The 25,532-nt window shown below is 39.8% G+C and overlaps 1 protein-coding gene across 1 annotated transcript in view; it reads right to left on the bottom strand.

Annotated features, from left to right (window-relative positions):
• Nucleotides 1–4,912: 4,912 nt before the first annotated feature.
• SLC6A2 (solute carrier family 6 member 2) overlaps nucleotides 4,913–25,532 on the bottom strand; it is a 124,551-nt gene continuing 103,931 nt past the window's right edge. Inside the window, exons 12-14 of the mRNA XM_090063038.1 lie at nucleotides 20,884–21,051; nucleotides 14,648–14,719; nucleotides 4,913–13,024 (exon numbers count right to left, since the gene is read on the bottom strand). Coding sequence (XP_089919164.1) covers nucleotides 13,001–13,024; nucleotides 14,648–14,719; nucleotides 20,884–21,051 — 264 coding nt within the window. The 3' untranslated portion in view covers nucleotides 4,913–13,000. The remainder of the gene's footprint in view (nucleotides 13,025–14,647; nucleotides 14,720–20,883; nucleotides 21,052–25,532) is intronic.

Genomic DNA, 25,532 nt, shown 5'->3' with positions numbered 1-25,532 from the left:
CCCGCCTCCCTGCCAACCATCCTCTGACTGGGCCCCCAACCCTGCCTGCCCCCTTGCCATTCCAGCAGGCCCTGATGGGGCAGTAGGCCCTGTCTTGGTGTATGGGGAGTGTAAGCCTCTTTCTGATGGGGCTGTGAGTGTGGGTCAAAGCTGCTGCAGACTGTGTGGGGCGAGCGGCAGCATTGGGGCTCAGAGGAATAGCCATAGCTCCCAAACCCAGCTAGCACTGCTGCCACTTAACCCACACAGTCTGCAGCAGCTCTCCTCACTCCGCAGTGCAGTCCCCACACCAGGAAAAGGCTCACACTCTGGGACACAGTGACAGGGGCTACAGCCCCTTTCAGGGTCTCTTTCCCCACCTCGCTGCTCCAGCGGTGGGGTGTAGCTAGAGTCCATCTGGCATGGTCCCCTTAGGTGAGGGCACAGCCACTTCCCAGTGGGGGTACTGTGCTGCAGGGTGGGAAGAGCTGCCACATCTGCACTGGGCTAGCGGTGGTAGTGCTAGCAGGCTATGGCCCCCTCTGAGCCCTAGTGCTGCCACTCATCCCGTGCAGTCTGCAGCAGCTCTGACCCCTGCTTGTGGCCCCCCTCTGGGAAGAGGATCACGCTTCTCAGACATCAGGACAGTGGCTACTGCCCCATCAGGGACCTGCCCCCTTGCTGCTCCAGCGGCAGAAGCTGTATGTGGCCAGAGGCTGGCCGGTAGGTCTCCCCTCCCTCCAGCATCTGGTGGAGGGGGCAGGGGGGGACTTATCCTGCCATTCGCTCCATTCAGGGAGTGATCAGCAACGTTCAGGGTGGGAAGATCCCAGATTGTGGTCCCCTGGGAGCAGTGGGGGTAGAGGGGAGAATAACTCTTCTCCCTGCTCCCTCTGCCTCGGGTCATGTCAGTTGGCATTTGGCCATGCCCTGCTCCTGCCACTGCAGTAGTGAGGGGGGAGCAGCAGGCAGACCCTGGTTTGGGTCTGTGCAGGTGGGACAGAGGTGGGGAAATTAAACCCCCTCCCTGGCTAGTTCACTCCAAGCTACTGCCAGGGCTGGCCACGCTCTCCCAGCATAGCTTCCCTGCAGCCAAGGGCTGCTCTAGCACCACCCCAGCTCCAGGCCTGAGCCACTGTAGGCATGTGCCTGCATTTCATGAATGTCTATATTCACTTTCAAATTGATTCAATCTAGGCAAGTTAGACTAACCTGCAAAGATTAAATCAGTTCAGGGTCTGTCTTTTTTAATATCTGGCCCTAGCTGTGGTATATCTAGGTTCTACTCTACTGCTTGAAAAAGTAATTAGCCTGCTGTATTAGGTGTCTCCATTATAAAAGCCTTCAACTCCTTTAGTGTAATAGCAAAGGATTTAACACTGAAATGCTTTACCTTTCCTAAAGTAAGTCAGCATCTCTAAAAATTCTACTTCATCGGTCAAAAGCTTAGAAGAAATTATGTTTCTTTATACTTCCAGAAGGACCCAAAAGCTAGACTTTCCCAAATGAGCCCTAACTGGGTTCATGTTTGTAACAGTGTTTTGTTGTTAATTCTGACTCCAGAGGCATAAAAATGGTTGCCTGAAGTTTGCTGCAAAAATTGACACATGACAAATAAACACCATTTACACCAGTAATGAGAGGTCTGGTTTGAAAACATTCATTTTCAGTGTGATAGAAATAATGAATATCAATAAATGATATGCACAATGTTGCTATCTGTCTAGCTAAAACATGCCATCTTCAAGCAAGGTAGAGCAATGCTTGATGCCATATCCTTTGGTCTAAGCAGGGCAAACTGTGGTGTGGATTATTTGTCAGATTCCAAATGGAGAAAGCAGTGCCATCAGCTTTTAAATTGCCAGATTAAAAACACAGTTTGAGATGGAATATTTTGCCCTTGTTGTGAGTTCTAGGAGCATGCTTTCTGAGAGGCCATATCATTGAAGTGAGAAATAGGTAATTAGTGAGAGCAGAATGTAGAGTTTTACATTAAAATAAGCCTTAAGTCAGAAAGTTGAGAATAGTTCTAGAACAGGGCAGGCATACAGCGTGCCCAACACTTGGCATGTTATCTTTGCCAGTGCTTATGGTAATGGAGGAGAGAGTTCAGTTTATCCACCAGAATATCTGTGATCTCAGCAATGTGTAAATTACCTTCACAAGGTACAGCAGCAGTCTCACTCTCCCTGAGTAATGCTGTACAACTTGAGCATGTAGTAGCATGAGGGTGGACTAGACTTGGCAAGAAATAAGTCCTTTTTTTTTTTTTAAAGTGTATTTGCTTAAAGCCCTTGAGAATTTAAACTTATGCTTAAGTGCTTTGCTGACTTAGAATCTGGGTCATTAAACAGTTTTAATTCAATAGGCAATACCCCCATGTAGTGGGGAGTCCAGATTCCTGTGACTTGCATGTGTTTGTATTGAAGTATGGCAAACAAAATCAGTTTTAAAGTATGCTGCTTTACATTTTTTCTCTGGTACCTTCATTCATCACCCAAGTTTACATAAGATAATAAACAATACAATTTATTCAGTTGTTCAGAGAATATACCCAGCAGCATATGGTCACTCTAATCATTGCCACAGTGTTTCTTACCTCCTTGACATAAACTTCTCAAGAAGTTTAAAGCATTCTCTCATCATTAACAATTTACATTTCTGAATGCATGCACATATGTAGAGCCAATGAGTTACATAGCTCCCTGAGGGACTGGGCAAAGAAGGAGCCAGAGGGGGGTGTGACCCTCCTTGGCTTCACTCAGCTGCCTCCCTGAAGCTGGGCTACATCCCTCCCACCATGGGCCCCTGCTTATCTACGGGCAAGCTGGGGCTCATGGGGATCCTGGAGTCTCTTGGGGGGTTCCTGCCCAAATCCTGACCTCTTCCCCAAGTAACACCCCCCCCCCAGCTGGGCAGTTTGTCCCAGCACCAATCCCTCCCTCCCACACGCTCCTTCCCTCCGCTGTCCCCCAGCCCCAACAGACTTACCAGCTGGAGGGAGTTGTCAGCTGCCTGTTTAGTCTATGGCTGAATCTCTGAAGCGGTGCCAAATCTTTCAGATCTGATTCAGCTGAGTCAAACTGAGACAGCAATTCGAATCTCTGAATCAAACCACTGTCCTCTGAATCAGCCAAATCCGAAGCAAATACTTGCCACTTTGCTTAGCTTGTGTGCGTGTGTGTGTGTACGTATGGCTGATAGACCTTTAATGGTTTTGGGTCCTTCATGTATATGTGTATGTCCAAACCTACAAAAGGTCTATAGGTCACAGTTTTTTTACTTGAGCTCCTGTAATTCCAGGACAGAGAGAGAACTGTTTCTGACCTAGAATTGGAGACCAAATAAATTCTTAATGTGAACAGTTTTACCATATACGCCATGCTGCATTTTGTCTTTCAGTTTGTCATAAACAGTTTTGTGCTGTAATCTTTAACTTTATCAGGCACTAAAGTAAACTATTACATTGTGAATACATAAACAGTGCTATACTTTGCACCATCAAAATGTCTGCATTATAGCTTGTTGCTCAAATGTCCTTTACTGAGGCAGGAATTTTCCATTTTATATCCAAAGTATATGTCGTATTTCAGCAATAGTATATTAAAGGTAATGTTATGACATAGAAATAATGCTACCATGCAACTTGAAGCTCTGAAGAACTTTTTGTAGCCCTCTGTTGAGACATTACAGTACCAATAAGCCTTGACTGTGTTCTAGATTTGGTATATTTTAAGCTGCGCTTAAGACTGCTTTGAAAAAACCAGTTTTGGATAAAGGCAGACTTTTTCTTATTAGAAGAGCTTATGAAAAAGACATCTTAGTGGGAAATTTCCAAGTATTAAAAATGGGCTAATGTTTTTTTCCATGTGTTTAATTATTTTGTGAATTTTACTTCGATTAATAATGATAAATACACAAAAGTTTCCATAAAACCTTTTTTCAAACAACATACCATCAAAAAAGCTACCTTCCAATTAAACATAATTTTAATGAACTTTGCTTATTGTTTTCAAGACAAAGAAGAGCAGCTACAATGAAATATAACAGCTTTAACAATAAAATCAAAGGGTCTAATAAAGTAAGGAGGCAAATAAGTATTTGAATCAAACTCTTCATACGTTGAGCATGAAATAATTTTAATGTAGTTCAAGTGATGTTGGTTAACGAGGTGTGGCTGTTCTGTAGCTTTGTGCCTTTTGGTGTTTTCCACATGGGCAAAATTTATAAGACCATGGTTTCTGTTGTGGAAGCAGCCCAGGCCTGTATGCCTTAAGGGCTGGTGTTTCAAGCAAAATGTCTTCATGTGCCATGCTCTGACGTGTTCCGGGGATTGCTGACCCCTGCTTTACTGTGTGCATCTATACGTGCCCCTAACTGCGCAGTTGTTACTGCACAGTCATTTAGTACTTGCTTTAGCATTACTATTGGAGTCCGGGTGCCACACGGGTCATTTCTCAGTGTCATGGTTCATACTCTCTGAAATTGTCGCTGTAGCCCATTGCCACAGCGAGGTAGCGTCTCATGTAGGCATGCTCATTGTTGTTTAAATTATACTCCCACAGGGAATTAAACCATTCACCCTTACTGATACAACTTATTAACAATATTTTGTATTAAGAGGACATAAGATATGATTTGAAAGCTAAGAAATGTGTTCAGTGGTTATTTTGGGGTTGTTTTTAGTTTGAATGAGAAACTGATTTGTAAGAGTAGATGTACTGCATATATGTATTAGAACTCTTGCTTCAGTTTCTAATAACACTGAGGGAGCAGGATTCCATCTGCTGTAAAAACAGGTTCAAGAAAGGAATAATTGGTCTGGGTGTTTACAGTTATGCCTAGTAGGAACAAATTTGTCATCTGAACTCAATTCTCCATTTATCACCTTGAATAGAATACATGGAAAAACTACCACAACTAAGTTGTTGGTACAGAAGATATTCTTTATTGTTTATACTCTTTATGTGCATATTTGTCAGATTTTATGTATTAATTTAAATAAGACTTTGTACACAGTTTTGGAATCTGTTACATGGATGGTACACAGCTTAAAATATTTCTTATTTACACTGATCACAAAAGGACAGAAGAATGAGGACAAATACTTTACATTCACCAACTCTATTAACATTTTGAGTATAGTTAACCAGCATATATATCACACATACAGCCATATTTATAAGAAACAATTGTTTCTTGTTACATACACAGATGTGTAAATGTCCCCTTAAAAAAAGAAGTTGAAATGCCATTTTCCCCAAACAACCACAGACATTAAAGTATGATTCTCAAAAATGAAAAATGGGTGACAAAAGGGATCTGTAGATCACTCAACTAATGGAATTTAGCTGTGAAAATTTTTGTTGCTTTATTCTTATGTTTCTGGCCACTAGGTTGCTTTGGAGAATGTTTGCATTAGTAGCAATTTGTCAACTTCCATACAAATTTCTTCTTGAGAACATCAGCAGAATTTCTTGTCATTAGTGACCAACAGGCCTGTATCAGTTGTTTAAAATTATGTTCTCTAGGACAAAATAGAAATGCAGCCAAACATGTTCTGATTATTTTTTCAGAGTATAGACTACATACACATGACTTTCTTTTATGATATTAAGGCAGCTTTGGAGAATATTGTGCTACAGTACACTTCTAGCTGTAGGTAACAATGTTTTATTCTCCATTATCATGTTTACATTTATTAAAAAAAAAAGGCCAACATATTGTAGAACTAGACTGGCTGATTACATAGAATTAGACTGGATAATAATGGAAAGATGGGTCCTACATGATAATCCGATTACACAAAAGCTAAATTTCCACCTTCTGATATACATTTATATTTTATGAAAAATTAAAAAAACTGGTAAAAATATTAAAATATTCATATACAGAAGTACCCTTATTTAAGGTAAATTCTATTCACTGCTATAAAAAGGCATTAAAAATTAAGTAAAACACTTTTGTGTAAAACAAGTAAATGCTCACTATAAAGCTTTTATTTGTAAGGCAAACCTTGATCAAGATTATAAATTACTTTTTAAGTGTCGTATTTGGATATGCTCCCTTTGTAATTAATATTACTCTTAACCACACAAATAATACGCTGTCACAAACAGGCTCATACAGTGGGTGCAACGTAATAAATTACAAATGTGGGTCATCTGCAAGTTTAATACCATCTTGGCAGTGATCAAGAAACAACATGATACTTCTAAACAGAGACAACTTAATGCTTAGTCATTTTCTTAATTCATTGCACTTTTGTGTGTTATCCTATTAGAGAAATCAAGTAATGTAAGAACTTTTGGAAAAGTTGCAGTGAAAGCAAAAAACTTTTTATACAGAAAATAATGTTAATGGCCCTGCCTTGCAATCAAGCCTTGGGGTGAAGCAAAAGGTCCATACACCTCATCATCAAGGCTGAGGGCAATAGTAGCTTATCTATGTGAGGTCTCAGGTTAGAAAAGAAAAACTTATCATATTGGGTCTGATCAGAAGCCTACTGAAAAAGATGTGGGTGTTTACACAATATGTGAGGCATTGATTCATAAGTATTAAAAAGATCGAGCTATTACATACACCTGTACCGGAGATTTCAGAGCAGTTTGCAAAAGAGGTTGGTATCACAAAAAAAATCCCTTTGATCTTTTTGGCTCACCCCTTATATTACTTGCTCCATACAGTGATTAATATTTGCCTAAGTACATTTTCCTTTGGCCACTAAAAAGAAAAAGACAAGCCTTACTAGTAGAAAAAGTCACTTACTTAAAATGCAATAATTTTTTTCCTACTGACTGGAGTTGTTTTCTGTTTACCTGGTGGTTAACATAGTTCTCTCCAGTTGTCAAATTGATACATGTCTGATAAGCATACATGAAATCTTAAGTTCAGAAGTGGTTATCTTTATTTTTGTAGAACAGGAAGAGCTCAAGTGATGAACGGTGCCATGGCAAGTAGATGCAAATGAAGATATTGGCCCTATTTAAATATGAACTTGCCATTCTTAGTAGTGTGCTAGTCTATGCTCGTCTGCATGGGGCCAGAGGATTGAAACTTTACATCCAACATCAGCACCTGAATATTCTTGATGTTGGCCCAGTGATGTTTGCAAGACGTGCAACAAATAAGTAGTAATGCTCACCATTATATGGTCTACAAAAAACAGTACATTTCAGATCAGGGTAATAAAGGAATCCACTGACAAGTTTTATATAGATCATTTCTGTTGCTGCTTATCAGCTTAGTTACTGATGCTTCACCTCCAATTGGTGTCACACAACACGCAACTCTTGGAGGAAGGGAGGAAAGGATACATTTTGTCCTGAAGCTGTTAAAATGAGGAAAAACTCATGCCAAGGATTAATAATTTGGTTACTGTCATAGACAACACAATGCCTTAGTAGCACTAGGGGTTGAATAACTGACTTTCTGAGTTCCCTTGCAGCCCTACTTTTCTATAATGTCTTAGTGCCACTAAAAAACAGGTAGCCACATACAACACCAAAATAGCAAGGATGCTCTTTGGTACAAGCACATAGTGAGTTTGTTTCACAATACATGATAAATATTTCTTAAATACTATGGCTAAACAGTGTACCCACCTTTAAAATATTGCTGCATGTTTTTTGTATGCGAGGAGGACTGAAAATGCCCTTTGTTTCCTAGCATGATATTTGCAGGTTGTTTTAAGTTGTATTTTCTGACAAAATATCAGAGTATGACACCTCACTGATGACTGTCTTGAAAGCAATGATGAGAAACTTATAATTTCTATTCAAACAGTTTTCCTGTAGGAGCCATAATAATTTAATTTTTCAGGAAAACAAGTTTTGCTAGGAAATATTAATGTTGAAGTTGAAGAGTATACTCTTTATTTGCAATAGATAAAATGTTATTCAATAATAAATCCTGATTAATATTACCATCCACAAGTTTCCAGAATCACATCTATTAGGTTGTAATGGTAATATGAAAAGTTTGTTTCCAACTTCTGTTCACACATATTCATAGACTCAGTGCAGGAAATGCCTATTTCTGCTTCTGCTTTTAGCATGGCTTTAATTTGTTTTAACTCATCCTCTTGTACAACAAATTGAGGCATTGCACAAACACAGTAATTGGGGGGGTTTTTTGTCCTCAAAGCTATCGGCGATCTTATTCAGTGAGTTTTCCCATAAGCAAATGTTTCTTTCTAGTATGGGCAGGGGCAGGGGGAGCAGAAAAGAACCCTAAATATTGTCTTCCACAAAACTGAGTTACAAGAGTTAAACTAAATTTTAAAAAGACTAAGATTCTGTAATACAGAAAGCCTCCAAATTATGATTGTGATTTCTTCTAGCTAGCAGGGGGGGTTTTTAATTGGGTATGAACTTTTACAAAACAAAGAGGAATAGCATGGGGTCAATATACTAGCAGAGTTTAACTGCAGCCTTGTTTATTCCATACAAACCAAGTTCCAAGGAATTCTATAACCACTTTGCACAGCACTGTATCAGCATAGCCTGTCCTAAAACAGTGCAGCCAGTGCATGGAAACAGAACTCAGCATAAGAAGGACCCTTGGGCTATATGTATGTAGGAGTGTATCATTCACAGGCACTATTTATTTGTCATTATGACAGGAATAAAGGGGCAATGGCTTAGATGCCCAGCACTGCACTGTTCCTGCTATTTTAATCTCTTGGGGCTCCTACCAGCCACCTGCACTTAGAACAGTGCTTCTGCTGTACTAACCCAGTGTATAGGGTGGCCCTGCAGCAATGGCACTAGTAGCCTTAAGTTGCTACTGCAGGTGCTAGTTAATCTAGCTTCTAAGCTGTTCTTTGTGTAGATGTGACCTGAGCAGTTTAGTGTCATATCACAATTCAGACTTGTTTACTGAATAGTTGGAATTCGTTACAGTAAAAGTTGTGATTAATCAATATAGGGCATGTCTACACATGCATATTTACTGCATAGTAACCAGAATTATTGTGCGGTACGAGCATGCATCTACACATGCATGCCTATACTGCACAGTAAATATGGCAACTTATACCACCTTGAGCCTGATTAGTTACTGCGTAGTAAGGCATCCACATGCATGTTACTGTGCAGTAACACTGTGTGTGTGGACCGACTTGGGACTAAAGTGCAGTATTAATGCACTTTAACACCTGCACGTGTAGCTGCCAGCCTATTCCCATTTACTGTACAGTAAATTTAAGCCAGCATATATGCATGGTAGACACACCCACAGAGTAGAAAAAGAAAATCTTTTTGGATGAAAGTCTCCAAGAATGCTTATGTAAAATCTTTATTTTTCTGTACGGGGGCTAGCTTTCTAAAATGAGATCTATGGTTTTGAGGGCCCAGTTTGCAGCACTTAAACTGAGTTCTAATTTAGGGTTATAGAACTGGATAGAACTAATTTAGGGTTTAAACTGAGTTCTAATTTAGGGTCTTTCATGGTCTTGAGTTGGGCAATGTAAATGAGATGTTCACAGAACATTTGAAAATGCTTTGAGATATCTATCAAGATACTTTTAGAACACACATGCAAAACAAATGTCAGTGCTATGGATGCTGTAGAAATCAGGATTAATGTTAAATTAAGTGGTAGGATGATTTTAAAAATGAGGTCATTTTCCATATGGCACATTACTGTAACCTAATAGGAGAAAGTAAGTTGATTTCACCTTGAAACAATGGTGTAAGTAGTGAGTATATACACTCCAAGTTTGGGGATGGTCATTTTATCAATGTGTATCTTACTGAGAAAAAATAACAACTGCAGGGAACTTCCTTTGGGAAAATTAAATACAATGTATGTTGTATGTGCAGTTGTTGAACACATTTAATAGCAACAGCCAAGCTTCCCTCCCCCCTGTATTCTATATTTAAAATATCACATTTGATCCTGGACTTCCTGCAAAATCCCTTGCTATGGTAAAATATCTTTCAAGTGTTGCCAATAAGTATGTCCCAGGGCAGAATTAAGATACAATACTGAGTGGTTCAAACAGAGGCCAAACACTAAAGCACGTAAATGCTTTTAGAACTACTGCACTTTAAATGGCTCACTATACTTCCATTAAGAAATCTTGGTTTCCAGTGTTCTAATACTAGCTGTAGAAAATGGCAGATATTTGGAAAATTCACCCTGCCACTTGAATTAACTTAGAACAATGTAAAAGAAAAGCAAATTCTCTTGTTATTAATTCATCTTCTGTGGTTTGGTGTGCCACTGTGATTTCTGTGTCAGTCAAGGCGCAGCAGAACAGAAGGAAAAGAACTAGCACTGTGCCCCTTTCTTTTTTGGTACTGTGAAATAAAGATTCTGGCCAGTGACTTCCAAATCTGTCAAATAAACCTGCTTAGCCCTTTGACAGATGCCTTGCATCCCTTGCACTCTTTCACTTCTGGGATAACATATTCTGTCTATGGCAGAAGAAATGCCTTGAATTATCAAAAGTTTACTGGGCCTAACACTGAACTAAGGTCAACCATGCAAGCACTTGCTACAAAGTATATTGTTTACTACTACCATGAATAGTCTGACTGAAGAGACAGTTCCTCTGTCTCTCAAGTCCATTCTTGTCTTGCATTTAGATTTTAAGAGCTGTGAGTAAGGACAAAAAGAAATTATGTGGGTAATTCCCCTTCCTTTGGGCATACATATCACTAGGCATGATTCCTAACATTAAACATTAGGGCTGGTAAACGTTTGCAGTTTCAGTCCCTCACCCTCTGTGTGGAGCCAACTCTAATCCCTCTTAGAGGAAGGATCACCGCACTAAGGCTTCAGAGAAGACTGAAAATTAAATAATGTCTCTTTGCAGGTTTCAACATAGATGAACACATTTTCACAGATGAACTTTAGTGCAGGTTGTAATAATTTCAGTTCACTTTTTATGTGCAAACCCAGATCTATAAAATACGACAATCCATTATGATCTGCTCACTAAACAGTCTCCTGGTAGTTTGAGATTTGATACTCATAACTGTTCTGAGAATCTTTTGAATCTCCACAGGGAAATGCCTGACCAAGTTATACCATTGCTAAGGTGTATACCAACAAAACAATGCCCCAGAATAATTTAACAAGCAATGTTAATTGGAGGAAATTACTATATACTTATCATTTTTAGAAAATGATAAACTTATTTTCCTTTCCAGAAAATGTTTTGACTTTTGAGAAATTATAATACTGTACTAAAGTATAACAACACAGAAAAATCCTTGATTATTAAAATAAAAATGTAAAAATTATGTTAAAGGGCTGTTGTCTATTTACTTGGATAAAAATGGACTTATTTTAAGAATGGCAGACTGTGTCATTTGGGTTAAAAAACATTGTATTAGTGAAACCACTTCTTTGTCACTTGGACACTAAAATTAGAGGTTATTTTAAGAATTATTAAATAATTCTAGTTTTTCAGTAATGCTGGGATATAAAAAAATGATGTAAACAAAGAAGTAGATGTACTATAACTCCTTTACAAACATTGTGGCTTGGAAGGAAGTCAGTGCTTGTAAAAGGGAAGATGACAAAATCTATAGGAAAAACTTTTATTTTGGATTTGTAGAGTGGTATTATAAAAATGAATTAAAATATAAACACTGTCCTTTTTAAATAATTAAAAAAAATGGAAATACTATATATATATTTTAAAAAATTAAGAAATGGAATTGAACATATAAAAAGAAAGATTTTCAGAGGTAAGTCTCAAAGTCCAGGCTGGATTCAACTGAGAACCTGCGGTCTCTGAAATTTCAGAATGCTCTAGTAATATTCAGGTATAATACTTAATTCACAGTTAGTGCAACCTAGTGATCACTGGGAATGTGGCATTCAAAGAGCGACCATACAGAACAGCATCCAAATGTGCTAAGCTTTTGCTCTGTATTTTCTAGTTTGCAAAATACTACTTGAAATAACCAAAGAAAAAATGTGTAAGAATAGGCATGTACAGCTGAGTATGCCTAAAAGCCTGTTCCATCTAACACAATTTTTTTATTAGATGCTAGCAGTTGAATCCAGATGACATTTATATTGGTGCATTCACAACAGCAGAATAAAGCCAAAGTTTGGTATTTTGGTGCCTCTGGACAGATCAGCTTATTTTAAAATTCATTGTCTCTGTCCACATATTTATATAGATACTGTACATTCTTTATCTGGCACAAAATAACAAAATGAAGTCTGACTACTTGTATATATTTTTGGTACTGAACTGAAAAAGTGTATAGAATATGCAGTATATGATATAGCCATTTAATTGGTGGCTTAAGGGAATGTGTTTTCATTGTTAAGTATGGTGTATTGTTGAACTAGATTTCTAGTGTTGCTATTGAGTACAGAATATAATTCCATCCCTATTATTTTTCAATTTTTATAGTTAAACTGCACAGAAAATGGCACAGACATATACAGCAAGGACAATCTTCTTCACCAAGAGAAGAGGCTAATAACAAACCACTGAAAATGAAGCATTTAATCTTCACTTCAGAAGGGTGCAAAATTATATCCCAAAGGATAGTACTGCAAGAAAGCAAACCATGAATGCACAGTTAAAGTCACTCTTGTCTCATAACTGAGATGCTTCTATCTCCTTAAAGAGCTAAGAGCATGTATGTAGCTGGTTTAAACAAGGTGGCAGGAATACTGGAAGTAATTATTACTGTCAGAAATTTTTTATTTCTCCAAGACAGGAGTGCCTTTAACTAAAGCTGATTTTATGCTCCCTTCTCCACTTCTAGCTCTAGCAAAGCTCACAAGTATTGGTCATGTATGGAACTCATGTCACTGAAAGATTTTAAAAAAACGTATGAAAGCCAGTCTGTAGAGATCATTTGAAACCAAGTAATAGAAGGGAGGCATTAGGAACAAAGTGGAAGATGTGTCTTCCCTCAAAGAAATCAGTAGATGAGCTCTGAGCCAGTCTAGTCCAAGCACAATCAAAGGGAGCTTTGAACTTGATTTTTCATTTATTCCCAGTTTTGTTAAACGTATTGGCTTTTCCTCAACCTGTCAGTTGTCATATTGCTAGCCAGTGTTGAAGCTGAAAGGGAACAGAAGCAATTATTTATTTGATAATACTTTATAGATTTATATGATGGTGGTGAGAGCAGCTATGAAGACAGATGGCAGATCCTGAGTTACAGAAAAATTAGAAAATGTATGAAAGAACTAGTATTTTCCAGTCTTAGTTTTCACTGAACAACAGCTACTCTGCTATAACAATAATTTAGTTATCTGTCAGTTTTAAAGTGTAGAATAATTGGACGTCAGGGAAAACATAAACTGACTGTACCATATGGGCCAAATGCATAATGCCTTATTAACTGGCTTGAACAAGATAAACATGTCCATTTCCACTGTTTATAGTGGATCTTTGGAAATAGTAATGAGTTGATGCAAATGACCCCCACTGATTGACCAGTCATGGCTCCCGTATTTGAACCCGACTCCTGCTCGATTCAAAATGTCTTTCTCCTTTTTGAATATTTTTACCTTGATCCCAATAATTTTAATAAAATCCTGCCTTGCTGAATACAAACTTTTTGCTATCGTATACTTAGTATGATGTGTCAGAAATGCATTTTTTTTTTTCTATAATGGGATTCACGTCTATAGACAAATATGAAGTACACACAGAAAACTTGAGCCGTAATTACTTCCTTGGAGAATTAAATATATATCAAGTTCTCTACAAGATCCTGGAAGATTTCTATCTCAAATGCAAGACTATCTTTATTTAGTATATTTCTTGTTTTTATGTAAAGAAAACACAAAGAGCCAATATTTCACATGATTTTTCAGAAACAACCTATAATCATAACTGTACAAAAGATGCATAATTCCAAGTTACTTTCAACTGAAAAGGGAAAAAATGTTGATACCAATGTAGAATGGTATTTTTGCATCCTCATCTTTTACAAAAAGGATTTCATTTCAACATGCACTTTTTTTTTTTTTTTTTTTTTTTGCTAAGTGGAAAGTCTCATTTATAACACATTTCTCATGACTACTTAAGTAATATCCATCTAAATCAAGCAATGAGTTCAATCTTGTATAGGTACAGGGAAAACATTTATTCTCCCTCAGCAGCAGGTCACCTCAGCATGGCTACTTTGCAAGAAAATTTACATCAGAGGGCATCTACCTGCTTTTGTGTGTGTGTATGCTGTACCTAAAGATAAATGCTTCTAGTCTGAATCTATAATCCCATGGGATTGCTTCTGGGTGTTGTTATGATGTTGTAAGAAAAAGAAAAAGCCTAATAGCCTGGAACCAATCACTGTCAAGGTCACAGGACATCAAGATAACTGCCTTCTCCCACTAATATAACACATTTTGGGTGAAAAATGAGAGAGTTTCAATGGGCTTACAAACAAATTCATAGGAAAAAAGGTGGAAAAAAGGCAGAAAATATACCACTAAGAGGAGAGGACTACTTCTATTTTCTTTAAGATGTACAAAGCTTTTAAAAATTTGTACAGAGTAGGTTACTTTTCAAAGACCCCCATGCAGGCAAAACTCAGCATGTTCCACTGCATTTTTAAACTTTAAATTTTTTTTTCAGTGCATCAAGGAATTGGTTAGAAGAGAAATAAACTTGGTTTTATTTGGCTGTGAGGCTTGCTAAAGAGCAGGCAGATAGGTAGAGTGAAGGAGTACAAACCTTAAACTGCCTCACATTCCCTTGTGCCACAAGATGGTGTTCATTTTCAGGTGTGATGCAGTAAGCTAGTCTCTAAACAGTAGTGGAGAGAGAGGAAAGAGCATTAGCCACAGTTCATGGATTACACTTGCAGACAACTGAGGTTGTGTCTGTGTTCATGGGGAATCAGTGATGGTTTTATTAGAACAGTGATGTAATTTTTTAATATCACTGAGCTTGGAGAGCACAGATCTTTGACTTGGTCAGTGAGAGACTTAAGTGTATGATCAGCCCCTTCATATTAGGCCTAATAACAACAGAAAAGACAGAATGTTTAAAGAAATATTTATCCCCATTTTACCACAATCACAGAAAAGAGAGCCTCTAAGCTTTTTGCATCCTAGTCCCTGCAGTAGGCTTCAGACCGTGCTTCAGATACAGAGAAGATTTGGATGCTTCAGACGCCAAAGCAGCATGTCTGGATTGAAGCGCTGGCTTCTTTAGGCTTTCTGAACCACTTTTGGAGCTTCCGAACCACTTTTAGAAGAGCATTGGAGCTGCTTTGGAGATCCGGGCATAGGGTATAATGGGGAATCAATGAAATATAACTGTTGACTTTTTGTCTGATTTGGATGAAATTTGCAGGGGTGGTAGCCTCTGCTGAGAGCATGAAGCCTATCATGCTTCAAGGAGATAAGTGCAGGGGTTTGAGGGAAACTGTACCCCAAAGTCTTGAAAGCAAAACTCACGACACATCTGTGGGTTAAGCCACCTCATCCCTGCTGGGGCCAGAAAGTCTGCCAAGTTTCAAGGAGATCGGTTCTGGGGAGTCTGGCTTCTGGTGGCCTGCACCTCAAACTAGTAACAGGCAAAACTCGTGACGTAGATGACACTGTGTGTGTTAAGACACAGCGCAGTGAAAGCTGAAGGCTTGCTAGCCCCTGCTGCAGCCACAAAGCCTGCGAGCTGTCAAGGAGTCATGCCATAGGTGCTTGTGCAACTGACTGTCTCTGTCTTGGGGCAATTGATTGTCTGTATTGATTCTTTCTTCTCCCTAGTCTGTGGTTTTGTAGGTGTTAATCCTTGCTCATTAACTTGCTACATTAGCTAGCTTCTATGTATTGAGCTGGTCCCTGAGTGAAACACAATTCATTGGTAATTGGTAACACAGTAGCTTAGCAGGTGGTACTCCAATGGCAGCTCAGACTGTTGTACCATCCTCATAGTCCAGCATTTTATAAATTAGCAAGAAATAGTGTTTTATAAGGACATGTAAAGATGACTACTTTGTAAGTACTATTTGTGGATTTCTTTAGAGTATGGATAAGGATTTCCAGTGACAGTGAAGAGAAAATTAATATGATCAGTGAATCATAAATCTACATCATTTTGAAATTGTAACTTGAGGAAAGTATAGCACATTGTGCTATAAATTGTAAAGAAAAATTGGATGCATTTTTTCACCATAGAAACCAAGTTCTTTTTAAATAGAATAATAACACATTAGGTTACTGTTACACACAAAAAGCCCTAAGCTAAAAGATGCTATCAGGAAAGTTGCAAAGTCAAGCACTCAGAGTTAGGAGGTGCTAGAATTAAGGTAGACTGTGCAACCTTAAATCAGGATGCTGATACATATGCCTTATGACATCCTTCAATTATATGGGGCTGGGGATGTATGCTGCCTGAAGCACCCTTGCTCCAATTGTTGTAGAAGCCAGAAAATCAGGGGGTAACAGGGAGAGACTGATTTCATGGTTAAAGCAGTCAAATAATACAATGGAGAATTGGATTCTATTCCTGTCCCTGCCAAAGGGTTCCTGTGTGATACTAGGAAAGTAATTTAAGCCAAATTTTTTATGGTGATCACTGATTTATATATTCTTCATTTGTGGGTTCCTTACTTGAAGCCAGGGTTGTGATTTACAAAAGTGCTAAGCACTTATACTTTCACCTGATGTCAATAATGCTATGCTTTGAACATTTAAAGTAGTGCTGTGCAATGCTAAATACTCAGAAAGATCAAGTCCTGGGTGACTCAGATTTGGCATGCAGGATTTGCAGGTACTTTTGAATATAATCTCTCTGGCTGGTTACAGGTGTTGTGGGGAGGAGGGAGGATGGAAGGGAAGAAACCCAGCACTTTAAACTTGGTGCGCTCCTGCACTGAGCCCAGCACATACCCAGAAGAGGCAATGTGTTAGTTGCACCCAGCTTTCCCAATGTCTGTAGAGATCAGGCACTTTAGTGAGGCTTTTTGGGCACTTTTATCTAAAAACTGATTGAATCAGCTTCAGGTAAAAGTGCCAAAAAGCCCTGCTGAAGTGTCCAATGTATATGGATGTTGCAGGGCCAGGTCAAAATAACACACTGCTGCTTCTGGTAAAGTGCATTTTCTTTTCCATGTCGGTCAGCACCCTCTGTCTCCTTTTTCCCCAGCTGTAAAATTGGTATTATAAAGCCCTTTCATCTTAAAGGGATATTATCAAAATGAATTGATCTTTGTCAGGCACTCGTGTGACAAATGTCATACAAAGGCCTATGAAAAATTATTTCTGTCTTCAGAGCAGGTTATGAATACTTCATGTAAATAAGTAATAAGGGCAAAGGATTGACCAGCTGCTCATTAAGTGAGTATCATCTGTTCTGGGCAACAAACTGAGGCATGGGTCCTGTGGAAAAAAAAGAGTATATGATTCAAGATTATCATAATGCATATGCTAAAGGAGATATGACTTGAGGTTCTATAGGCATTTCCTAATTTTTAGTGCCTTGACTTTGCAGTTATAATAACATCCTTTTGATATGTTTTGGTGTGAAACCCAAGGTTTTTGTTTTTGGGTTTTTTTTAAGCAATCAGTCTAAGAAAACAGAATCTCCTTCCAGTGACATCAAGGATTATCAGCACCATTTCAAATTTTATTTCTATACACAGGCCTCTCAATACTTATACAATCAGAGGAACTGATAATAGTAAGTTATTATGGATAAGAACAAGAGAAGAGAGGGCACTTTGGAAATGAGATTCCCTGGTATTTGGTGACAGCAGAGAAACGATGAAACTCAGGGATTTAAAAATCTTGGAATCCATTCCAGGTTCTGAAGGGAAGTGTGCTCTAGTGAGGACAGATCCTTCTGCCTTCACCCCTACTCCCTGCTTGACCTCTGCATGTTTCTCAAATTTTTCTGCATCCATCTACATGTGAAATAAAAATGAAGCAATAAACTCTGTAGCAGTTTCAGCTGGAGTCAACTGTTCCTGGGTGCAGTGTCTACACATGCCTGGGACAGCAGCACTTCAAGCTGGGGTGGAGTAGCCCCAGGCTGCCAGGGGACACTGTGGGGAGGGGGTGGGGATCAGCCCTGGGTGACCAGCCCTGGGTGGTGATGGAGAGGCTGGCTGGGGCATGAGGATCAAGCAGGAGTCTGGTCCCTGTTAGCTGGGGTGATGCATGCGGTCCCCTTCTACATGTGCATTTCATCACACATAATGAGTCTGCTGTAAGATAATACTGTCCTCAGCAGTACTATCTAACAGTGGAGTTAATTAATCTACTGCACCCCAATACTGGTGCATGTGTAGACTGTGATGCTTTATTGAGGAGCTAATTTGTCTACTTTGCTGTTAAGTGCACATGTAGATGCACCCTCTGTGACCCAGTCTTCCCTTTTCTCTGACCATGGCTCCTTGTCCCAATGCCATTCATTCTTCTCAAACAACTCAGGTTCAGTTTCCATTCCTCAGGTTGCTTGTCCCAAAAGTTGTAGCCTTGCTCCTTTGGTCTCCCCATCTTTTTGATATTTCCAGTGCCCTCATGTCATTAAAATGAAAAATTTGTTACCTTCCCACACCTTGGCCTTTATTTGTGTTGGGCACATCTACACAAGATGCTATGTCACCATAGCTCATTCCTACAGAGATGTAGCATTGGTGGGCATGAACCATGACACCGATACTCCTGTGCAGTAGCTCATTGCTATTATACAGTAGCATGAAAAAACCCTTGTGGCATCAGGACTGCACAATAACACATTCTGCCCAAAAACTTCCTTTCCCAGCTCCATCAGTGTCCTTTTCTAGCTAGTCTTGCTCTGTCTTCTCACCCAATATCAATTTTCCCACACTTCTCCTGCCACCTCCAAACTCTAGCCACCTTCCTTACTAGTGCCCAGTCTCTTCCACAGCTCCTCAACCTCTCCTCCCTTCACCAATTCACCATTCTAATCTACTCCCCCTGCTGCAGCTCCAGCTTTTTTTGCCCTCTATTCAAACTGGGCAGCTCCACCTTTCATGGTTTTTGGCGCTAAACGTTGCAGGCAGAGAGAGCACAGGAAAATCAGTCATCTTGCACTCGTTTCTGGTGCCTAGTAGGGCTGTGTGAAGCTTTGGGTGGTGATTCGTTTCAGAGGAGATTTGGCACGATTCGGTGGCTGAATCTCCAAATCCAAATTGAATCAGGGGACCAATTAAAAGATCCAAATTGATTCAAAGCTCTCCAAATCTTTGGATCAATGATTCAGACAGTCCCCGGTGGCTGCAGCAGAGAGCTGCAGCTGGACTCAGAGCTGGTAAGTAGGGGGTGGGGAAGGGGCTCTGGGGGTGGGGACCATGGGGGACCCCTGCCACGCCCAATCCCCTGCTTGCTCCCCCAGCCACCCTGACCCCCACCCACCCCAGCTCTTGGTGCTTTAAAAAAAAACCCCACTCGCTGGGTGCTGCCAGGTAGAGGGGGTGATTCCCACTGCCTCCACTACCTCACACTGCATAGGGTCTCTGTAATGAGTCCCCCAATCCTCCCTACTCTCCCCCCCATGGGTACGCCACCCACCCCAGCTCCAGCCCTTTAAGCAAAAAAAGAGAAAAGCTACAGGACTCTCCACTCCTGCAGTGGTCTCAGGGCTTTGGAGGCTCACGCAGAGCCCCCCACATGGCAGGGGGCAGTGGGAATCGCCCTTCCACCAGGCAGGAATGGCGAGTCCTGGGGTTTTTCTTGTTTTTTTTTCTTAAAGGGCTGTAGCCATAATGGATGGGGCAACCATGGGGGGGCGGACTCATGCAGAGACCCCCACATAGCGGGGGGCAGCAGGGATCACCCTCCCTGGCAGTGAGTTGGGACTTTTTTTCCCCCCCAAGTGCCAGGAGCTGGGACAGGTGGGGCAGCCATTGCCAGGCTGGGAGAATGGGTGGGGGATGAGGCCTGGGTGATTTGGAGATTTGGCAGCAGCCGAATCGCCGGATCAGATTCAGCTGAATCGATTTGGGACAGTGATTCGAATCACTGAGTTGAATCACTGTCCCCCAAATCAGCCAAACCTGAATCCAAAGCGAACAATTGCCACTTCACACAGGCCTAGTGTCTAGCCCCAGACTGAACATGGCCTACAGAAGTCCAGAGCTGTGACTGCAGGGAAATTCCTGCTCAGCCCAGGGCTGGAGTATGTTCAGACAATTTTTAGGGAATTTAACTGTTAAAATCTAAAGCTTGCTAATGTGAATGTGCACATTTGTAACATTTCATAGTCTTACCAGTTGGCAAAATTTGGGCAGGTACCCATAAAGACAGCCAAAGTCACATTTCAAACACCCAGATTAGCTATCCTGCCTGGGTCCCTGAGTCAAAAGTCTTTGATTAAAAAATTGCCACCAGAAATGTTTCTGATGTGGATAAGACACATTTTTTCCCACTAACTTCATTCTTCAAAAAGTGCTGCATTATTTTGGATGATGGTTTTATATCTCCCTGCAGCAGACAACCAATGTGTAAAATATCAGCCAAAAAATTGCACTTGGGCAAAATTATGAACAACTCAAGACAGGGTCTTATAATAGGACCTATTTTCAAAAGTCCATAATGTTCCCATGTAGAATCAGAGCCTTTACCTAAGGCCAAATTCTGCCCTGGAAAAGCATCGCAATGAATGCTCTTTGTTGTGGGTGCTAACATCCGTTTGAATGCTTTCCCCCTACCCCGCCCTTACAATGGAAAGCAACTTGGAAACCAAATTTAAAGTGTGCATAAATCAATAAATATGTTTTTGAACTATAGGGGTTCTTTCTGGTAAGCAATTTCTGTCTAGGACCTGGAACAGGATGTGCTAAATCCTTGCTTCAAACTCCAACCAGTTAGAAAGCTGGATTGGAAAGGTCACATAACAAGTAATATGTTTGGGGAGCTGGAGGAAAGAACTTCTAGCTTAGATCCAGTAATTTAATTTCATAACAACATTTCATGACATTTTATTAGCATTCCACTTACTTCTTTAAAGGTCCCACGAACATTCAGAAACTTATAAATAATATAGGCAGGCACAAGTATCATTGAAGATAATGCTATTCCCCAGCCAATGCGATTTGCCCAAAGGGGGAAGGTGTAGTCGTCATATGTCAGAGGTTTGAAATTTATAATACTGACTATCACCACAAACTGAGGAAGGAAGAATAAAAAGAACAAAGATTTTACATCTGTGAAAAGAAAATTGAGTTGAAAACAGTCTTTGTTTGTTCAGTCAGGCAGCCTGCTCATTCCTGAGGATATATGGACCCAAGTTATAGGGCCCAAAAGCCATTTAGCTTTATCCTACCTATCCTGTTCTCTTCTCTACTGCAATTGTTGAATCCAGTAAGGAACTGACTGAGTTTGTCGGTTCTAAAAATACCCAGGTATGCTGTTCACCTCTGTCCTCAGAACTAGTGAATACCCCAAGGTGGCAAAACCCTGTTGTGGGTACTTCTGAAACCAGTAGGGAATCCTGACTGGTTAAATGTCTACTTTAAACTAGAGTTGGTGATGCACAATGGGAAGATTCTTGAGTCAAGGGTCCAATAGCTGTAAGAATGTGATAGGGTTCCTGAGAACTCCTCATGATCCCTATTTCTCCCAGCTTTCAGGCACCACAATACCTTGTAGGGTACAGATCTTTCCCAATTTAATTTCTATTCTTTCTTTCTACCCCTCAGAGGGGAGCTTTAAGTATTCTCTCCTAATAAAGTCTCAGATGAGCACCAGCTAGTAGGGAGGTAATTCCTTATCCTGATTTTTCTCAGGGGCTTAAGGAAAAAGTAGTTAAGCTGTGAAGGGATCTGACAGCCCAAACAGATATTTGGGCAAGTCCAGGTACTCCATAAAAGAAGTTCCCTACAAAATAAAAACAATGAAATTTTAAAAGTACGGTACTATATTTAGGTGTCAACCCTTCACTTTTTCTATTTCTCTCTGCCTCGATCAATATTCATACAAAGCAGAGAGACATCCACCTCAATACACTGAATTCCCACCAGCTACAGCACCTTCTTGTGAGGTGAGAGGTCTGGGGCCCTGCTCCCAATATGAGTCTGGCTTTCCCTATCCCAGACAAGTGCTCTAGGCAGCAAAACGGTAAGGGTGGTGCAGAAACTGTCTCCAGGCTTAGTTTTGTATGAAAAATAACTTGATTAATCTTGGGCACCTAACCCCAAAAGAGGTTCACTTCACTTTCAGGGGAAAAGAAGTGTTTCTCTTCTTCCCATTTGCTGGTTTAGAAACTCTTGTCCACTATGCTGGCTTTAGTGAATGTCTTTCATTGATATTTGGCACTGTATAAGGGCTGAGGTGTCTAATTCAATACTGTAGGTCCCACGAAGCAGTAGGAAGCCTAGGAATTAGGGGTTACAATGCTAAGTTTTACTTCTTCCTTTTGAATCATGCACCTTGGTTGCTGTGTTTTTTTCTTCTAGCTTGTGGACTATGCTGGGCCAGATCCATTAGAAACCAACACTCAAGGAAAAATAGAAAAAGTTGGCTAATGATTCTCCATAAACATCATCTTCTTTGCTTTCACAGAATCATAAAAAATAGGGCTGGAATGCAACTCAGGATGTCATCCAGTCCACCCCCTACTCAAAGCAGGACCATCCCCAGCTATAACAGCACAGTCAAGGTTTTGTCAAGCCAGGCCTTAAAAATCTCCAGGGATGGAGATTCCACAACCTCTCTGGGTAGATTGTTCCAGTGCTTTGCTACCCTCCTTGTGAGAACGCTTTCCTATCTAACCTAAACTTCCCTTGCTGCAAATTAAGACCACTGCCCCTTGTTCTGTCATCTGCCACCACTGAGAAGTGGTCTAGCTTCATTCTGTTGTTAATCACTCTTCAGGTAGTTAAAGGCCATTATTAAATCCCTCATCAGTCTTTTCTTCTCCAGACAAAAAAAATCCCCAGGCCCACAGCCTCTCCTTATATGTCATGTTCCCCAGCTTTCTAAACACTTTCATTGTCCTCCACTGGACTCTCTCCAATTTGTCCACATCCTTTCTGTAGTGGGAGGCCCAAAACTGGACACAGGAGTCCAGATGTGGCCTCATCAGTTCCAATTAGAGGGTAATAATCTCTCCCCTTGATCTGCTGGCAATGCTTCTACAGTATACTGTTAGTCTTCTTTGCAACAAGGGCACGCTGTTGGCTCGTATTCAGCTTATTGACCACTGTAACCCCCAGGTCCTTTTCTGCAGAGCTGCTGCTTAGCCAGTCAGGCCACAGCCTGTACCAGTGCATGGGATTGCTCCGTCCTATGTGCAGGACTTTGCCCTTGTCCTTACTGAACCTCATGAAATTTCCTTTGGTCCAATCTTCCAATTTGTTGAGCTGTGTCTGAATTCTAGCCCTTTGCTCCAGTGTATATACCAGTCCCTCCAGCTTGATGTCATCTGCACACTTGCTGAGGGTGCACTCCATCCCATTTTCCAGATAGTTGATGAAGATATTGAACAAAACTGGTCTCAGCATAGACCCCTGGGCCACTTCACTTAATTCCGGCTGTCATTGAGTTAGACATCAAGCCATTGGTTGCTCCCTTTGAGCTTGATGATCCAGTCAGTTTTCTATCCAACTTACAGTCCATTCATCCAACCCATATTTCCTTAGCTTCTTTGGACAATGTTGTGGGAGACCATGTGAAAAGCCTTGCTAAACTCAAGGTGCATCACATGCACAGCTCTCACCACATCCACAGAGACAGTCATTTCATCAAAGAAGACCACATGTTTCCTACTGAAGGAAAGTAGGTGTGTGCTATACTGCAGGATAGAAACAGTCCACATCACTGATTGATGAGAAGGCTCCAAACAATATACGAAAAGATAACGTATGTCCATATTATATATATTATTCCAATATGCAAAACCCATTGATTACATTTTCTAGTGTCTTCGGTCATTCTGCCTTGTGCTACCCAGCAGTTTCAGATTAAAATATTCAAAGAATAAAATGTCAAACACTACTCAGATAGCTTTGCAACAGCTGCGAGAAATGTGGAGACAGTGCTTCAGTGAGACATTTTCTAACGCTATTGCGGATATTTGTGTATCCGTTTATCCTAAAATCCCTAAAGAAAATGATAGCTTCAGTTTCCTATAGAAATACTTGTTTATGTTGCAGGAGAAAGTAATTGATGTAGTGGATTGAATTAGAGGTTTGTCTAATCTTTTATCCTGTCATGGACAGTGGTTAGTAGCAGAGGCTTCAGAAGAAGACTGGGATATCCTACCTCAGAGACATTTTTTTCTTAACACCCATTGTTAGAAGCAGGTTTATGCAGTAAAGCATGACAGTTTATACACCTTCCAAAATTCTTTAAAAATGTACATTTAACTATTGTGAATTGTTGTTGTTGTTGTTGTTTGTATATTCATGTGAATCCTACTAAATCCATGGTCTCATTCATCCTTGGTAGCAAAGAGTTCCAAAAGCTAATTGTGGGTTGTGTGAAAAAGTATTTCCTTTTATTAATTTTGAAACTGGCTCCCTCCTAGTTCTTGCCTTATGAGAGTATCATTATAAGACCTATTATCTATGCCAGTCATTATTTTCTACAGGCTTTCTTATACAAATGTTACTAATCTCTCTAAAATAAATAATTCCAATCTTTTCTTCCTTTCTTCCTCTCATTTTCTTTTAAACTCCCATGGGTTCTAAAATGTTGGAAAACACATCTATTGCTTTATTTTCATAATTTACTCCACAATGGCAATCAAATATAGGTAATAAAAATGTATATGGGATTTGTTTCTCTCCTATAAATCATTTCCATAGTATCCAGATAAAATTTTAAGGAGCCTGAAAAAAGTAAGACATTAGAATCCAATCAAAATTTTCTAAAATGTCCATATTGTCTTCACTAGTATTACAACTGTTTCTAAGCTATGTCAATGTTCTACAATATTAGCTTGTTATCTTAAAAGAGGTCTGTGACCATGCGCATGGCTGCAGGATGCGATATTCACATATTCTCTGAGCTGTGTATTTTCAAGTTTTCAATAGATACTAAAGCACATGCTTTAAAAACAAGTAATGCTTTTGAATTCTCTTCACAGTTTTCTTTTTTCTAAATTGTGTGGGTAGTTATCTAATCCTAAACATGAAATCTATCAGAAAGTAATTCAGAGAATAATTGGTAGCATGTTTATGGTAGTATTAAGGACAGTGGCCATCATGTTCCATCCCACATCCTATAGACATCTTTGAGCATTTATTTCAATGCCAATAGAGATGAAACTAGATCCTGGAATGTTAAACATGGATAAAACATCTGTTTCACTAGAGTTTGGCCCAAATCTGTAACAGGTATTGGACCCAAAGTTCAGGTACAATCATTCAATATTTGATCCATACATGGTATGACCATTTGGTGGATTAATACTGTTTTAAGTTTTAAATAATCACAGACTTTAATGCATCTGTTAGTATGCTAATAACACAGCAATGTCAAATTTCCATATATTTACCTTGACCTTTTGATCTACAAATAACCTTGAGAGAATCTCTGCAGTATAAACCTACCATTAAATTCTGCTTCTAACCTTTACATAAAATAACCAAATGCTCCCTTCACATTTCAAGGGAAAATCTCAAATCTAATGAAACATCTGTTTG

This window comes from Crocodylus siamensis, chromosome 9 (genome assembly GCF_052110815.1).
Source record: "Crocodylus siamensis isolate JL-2025a chromosome 9, ASM5211081v1, whole genome shotgun sequence".
Lineage (NCBI taxonomy): Eukaryota > Metazoa > Chordata > Crocodylia > Crocodylidae > Crocodylus > Crocodylus siamensis.
Note: the sequence above shows the minus strand (reverse complement) of the source record. Positions and strands in the feature narration are given on the sequence as shown.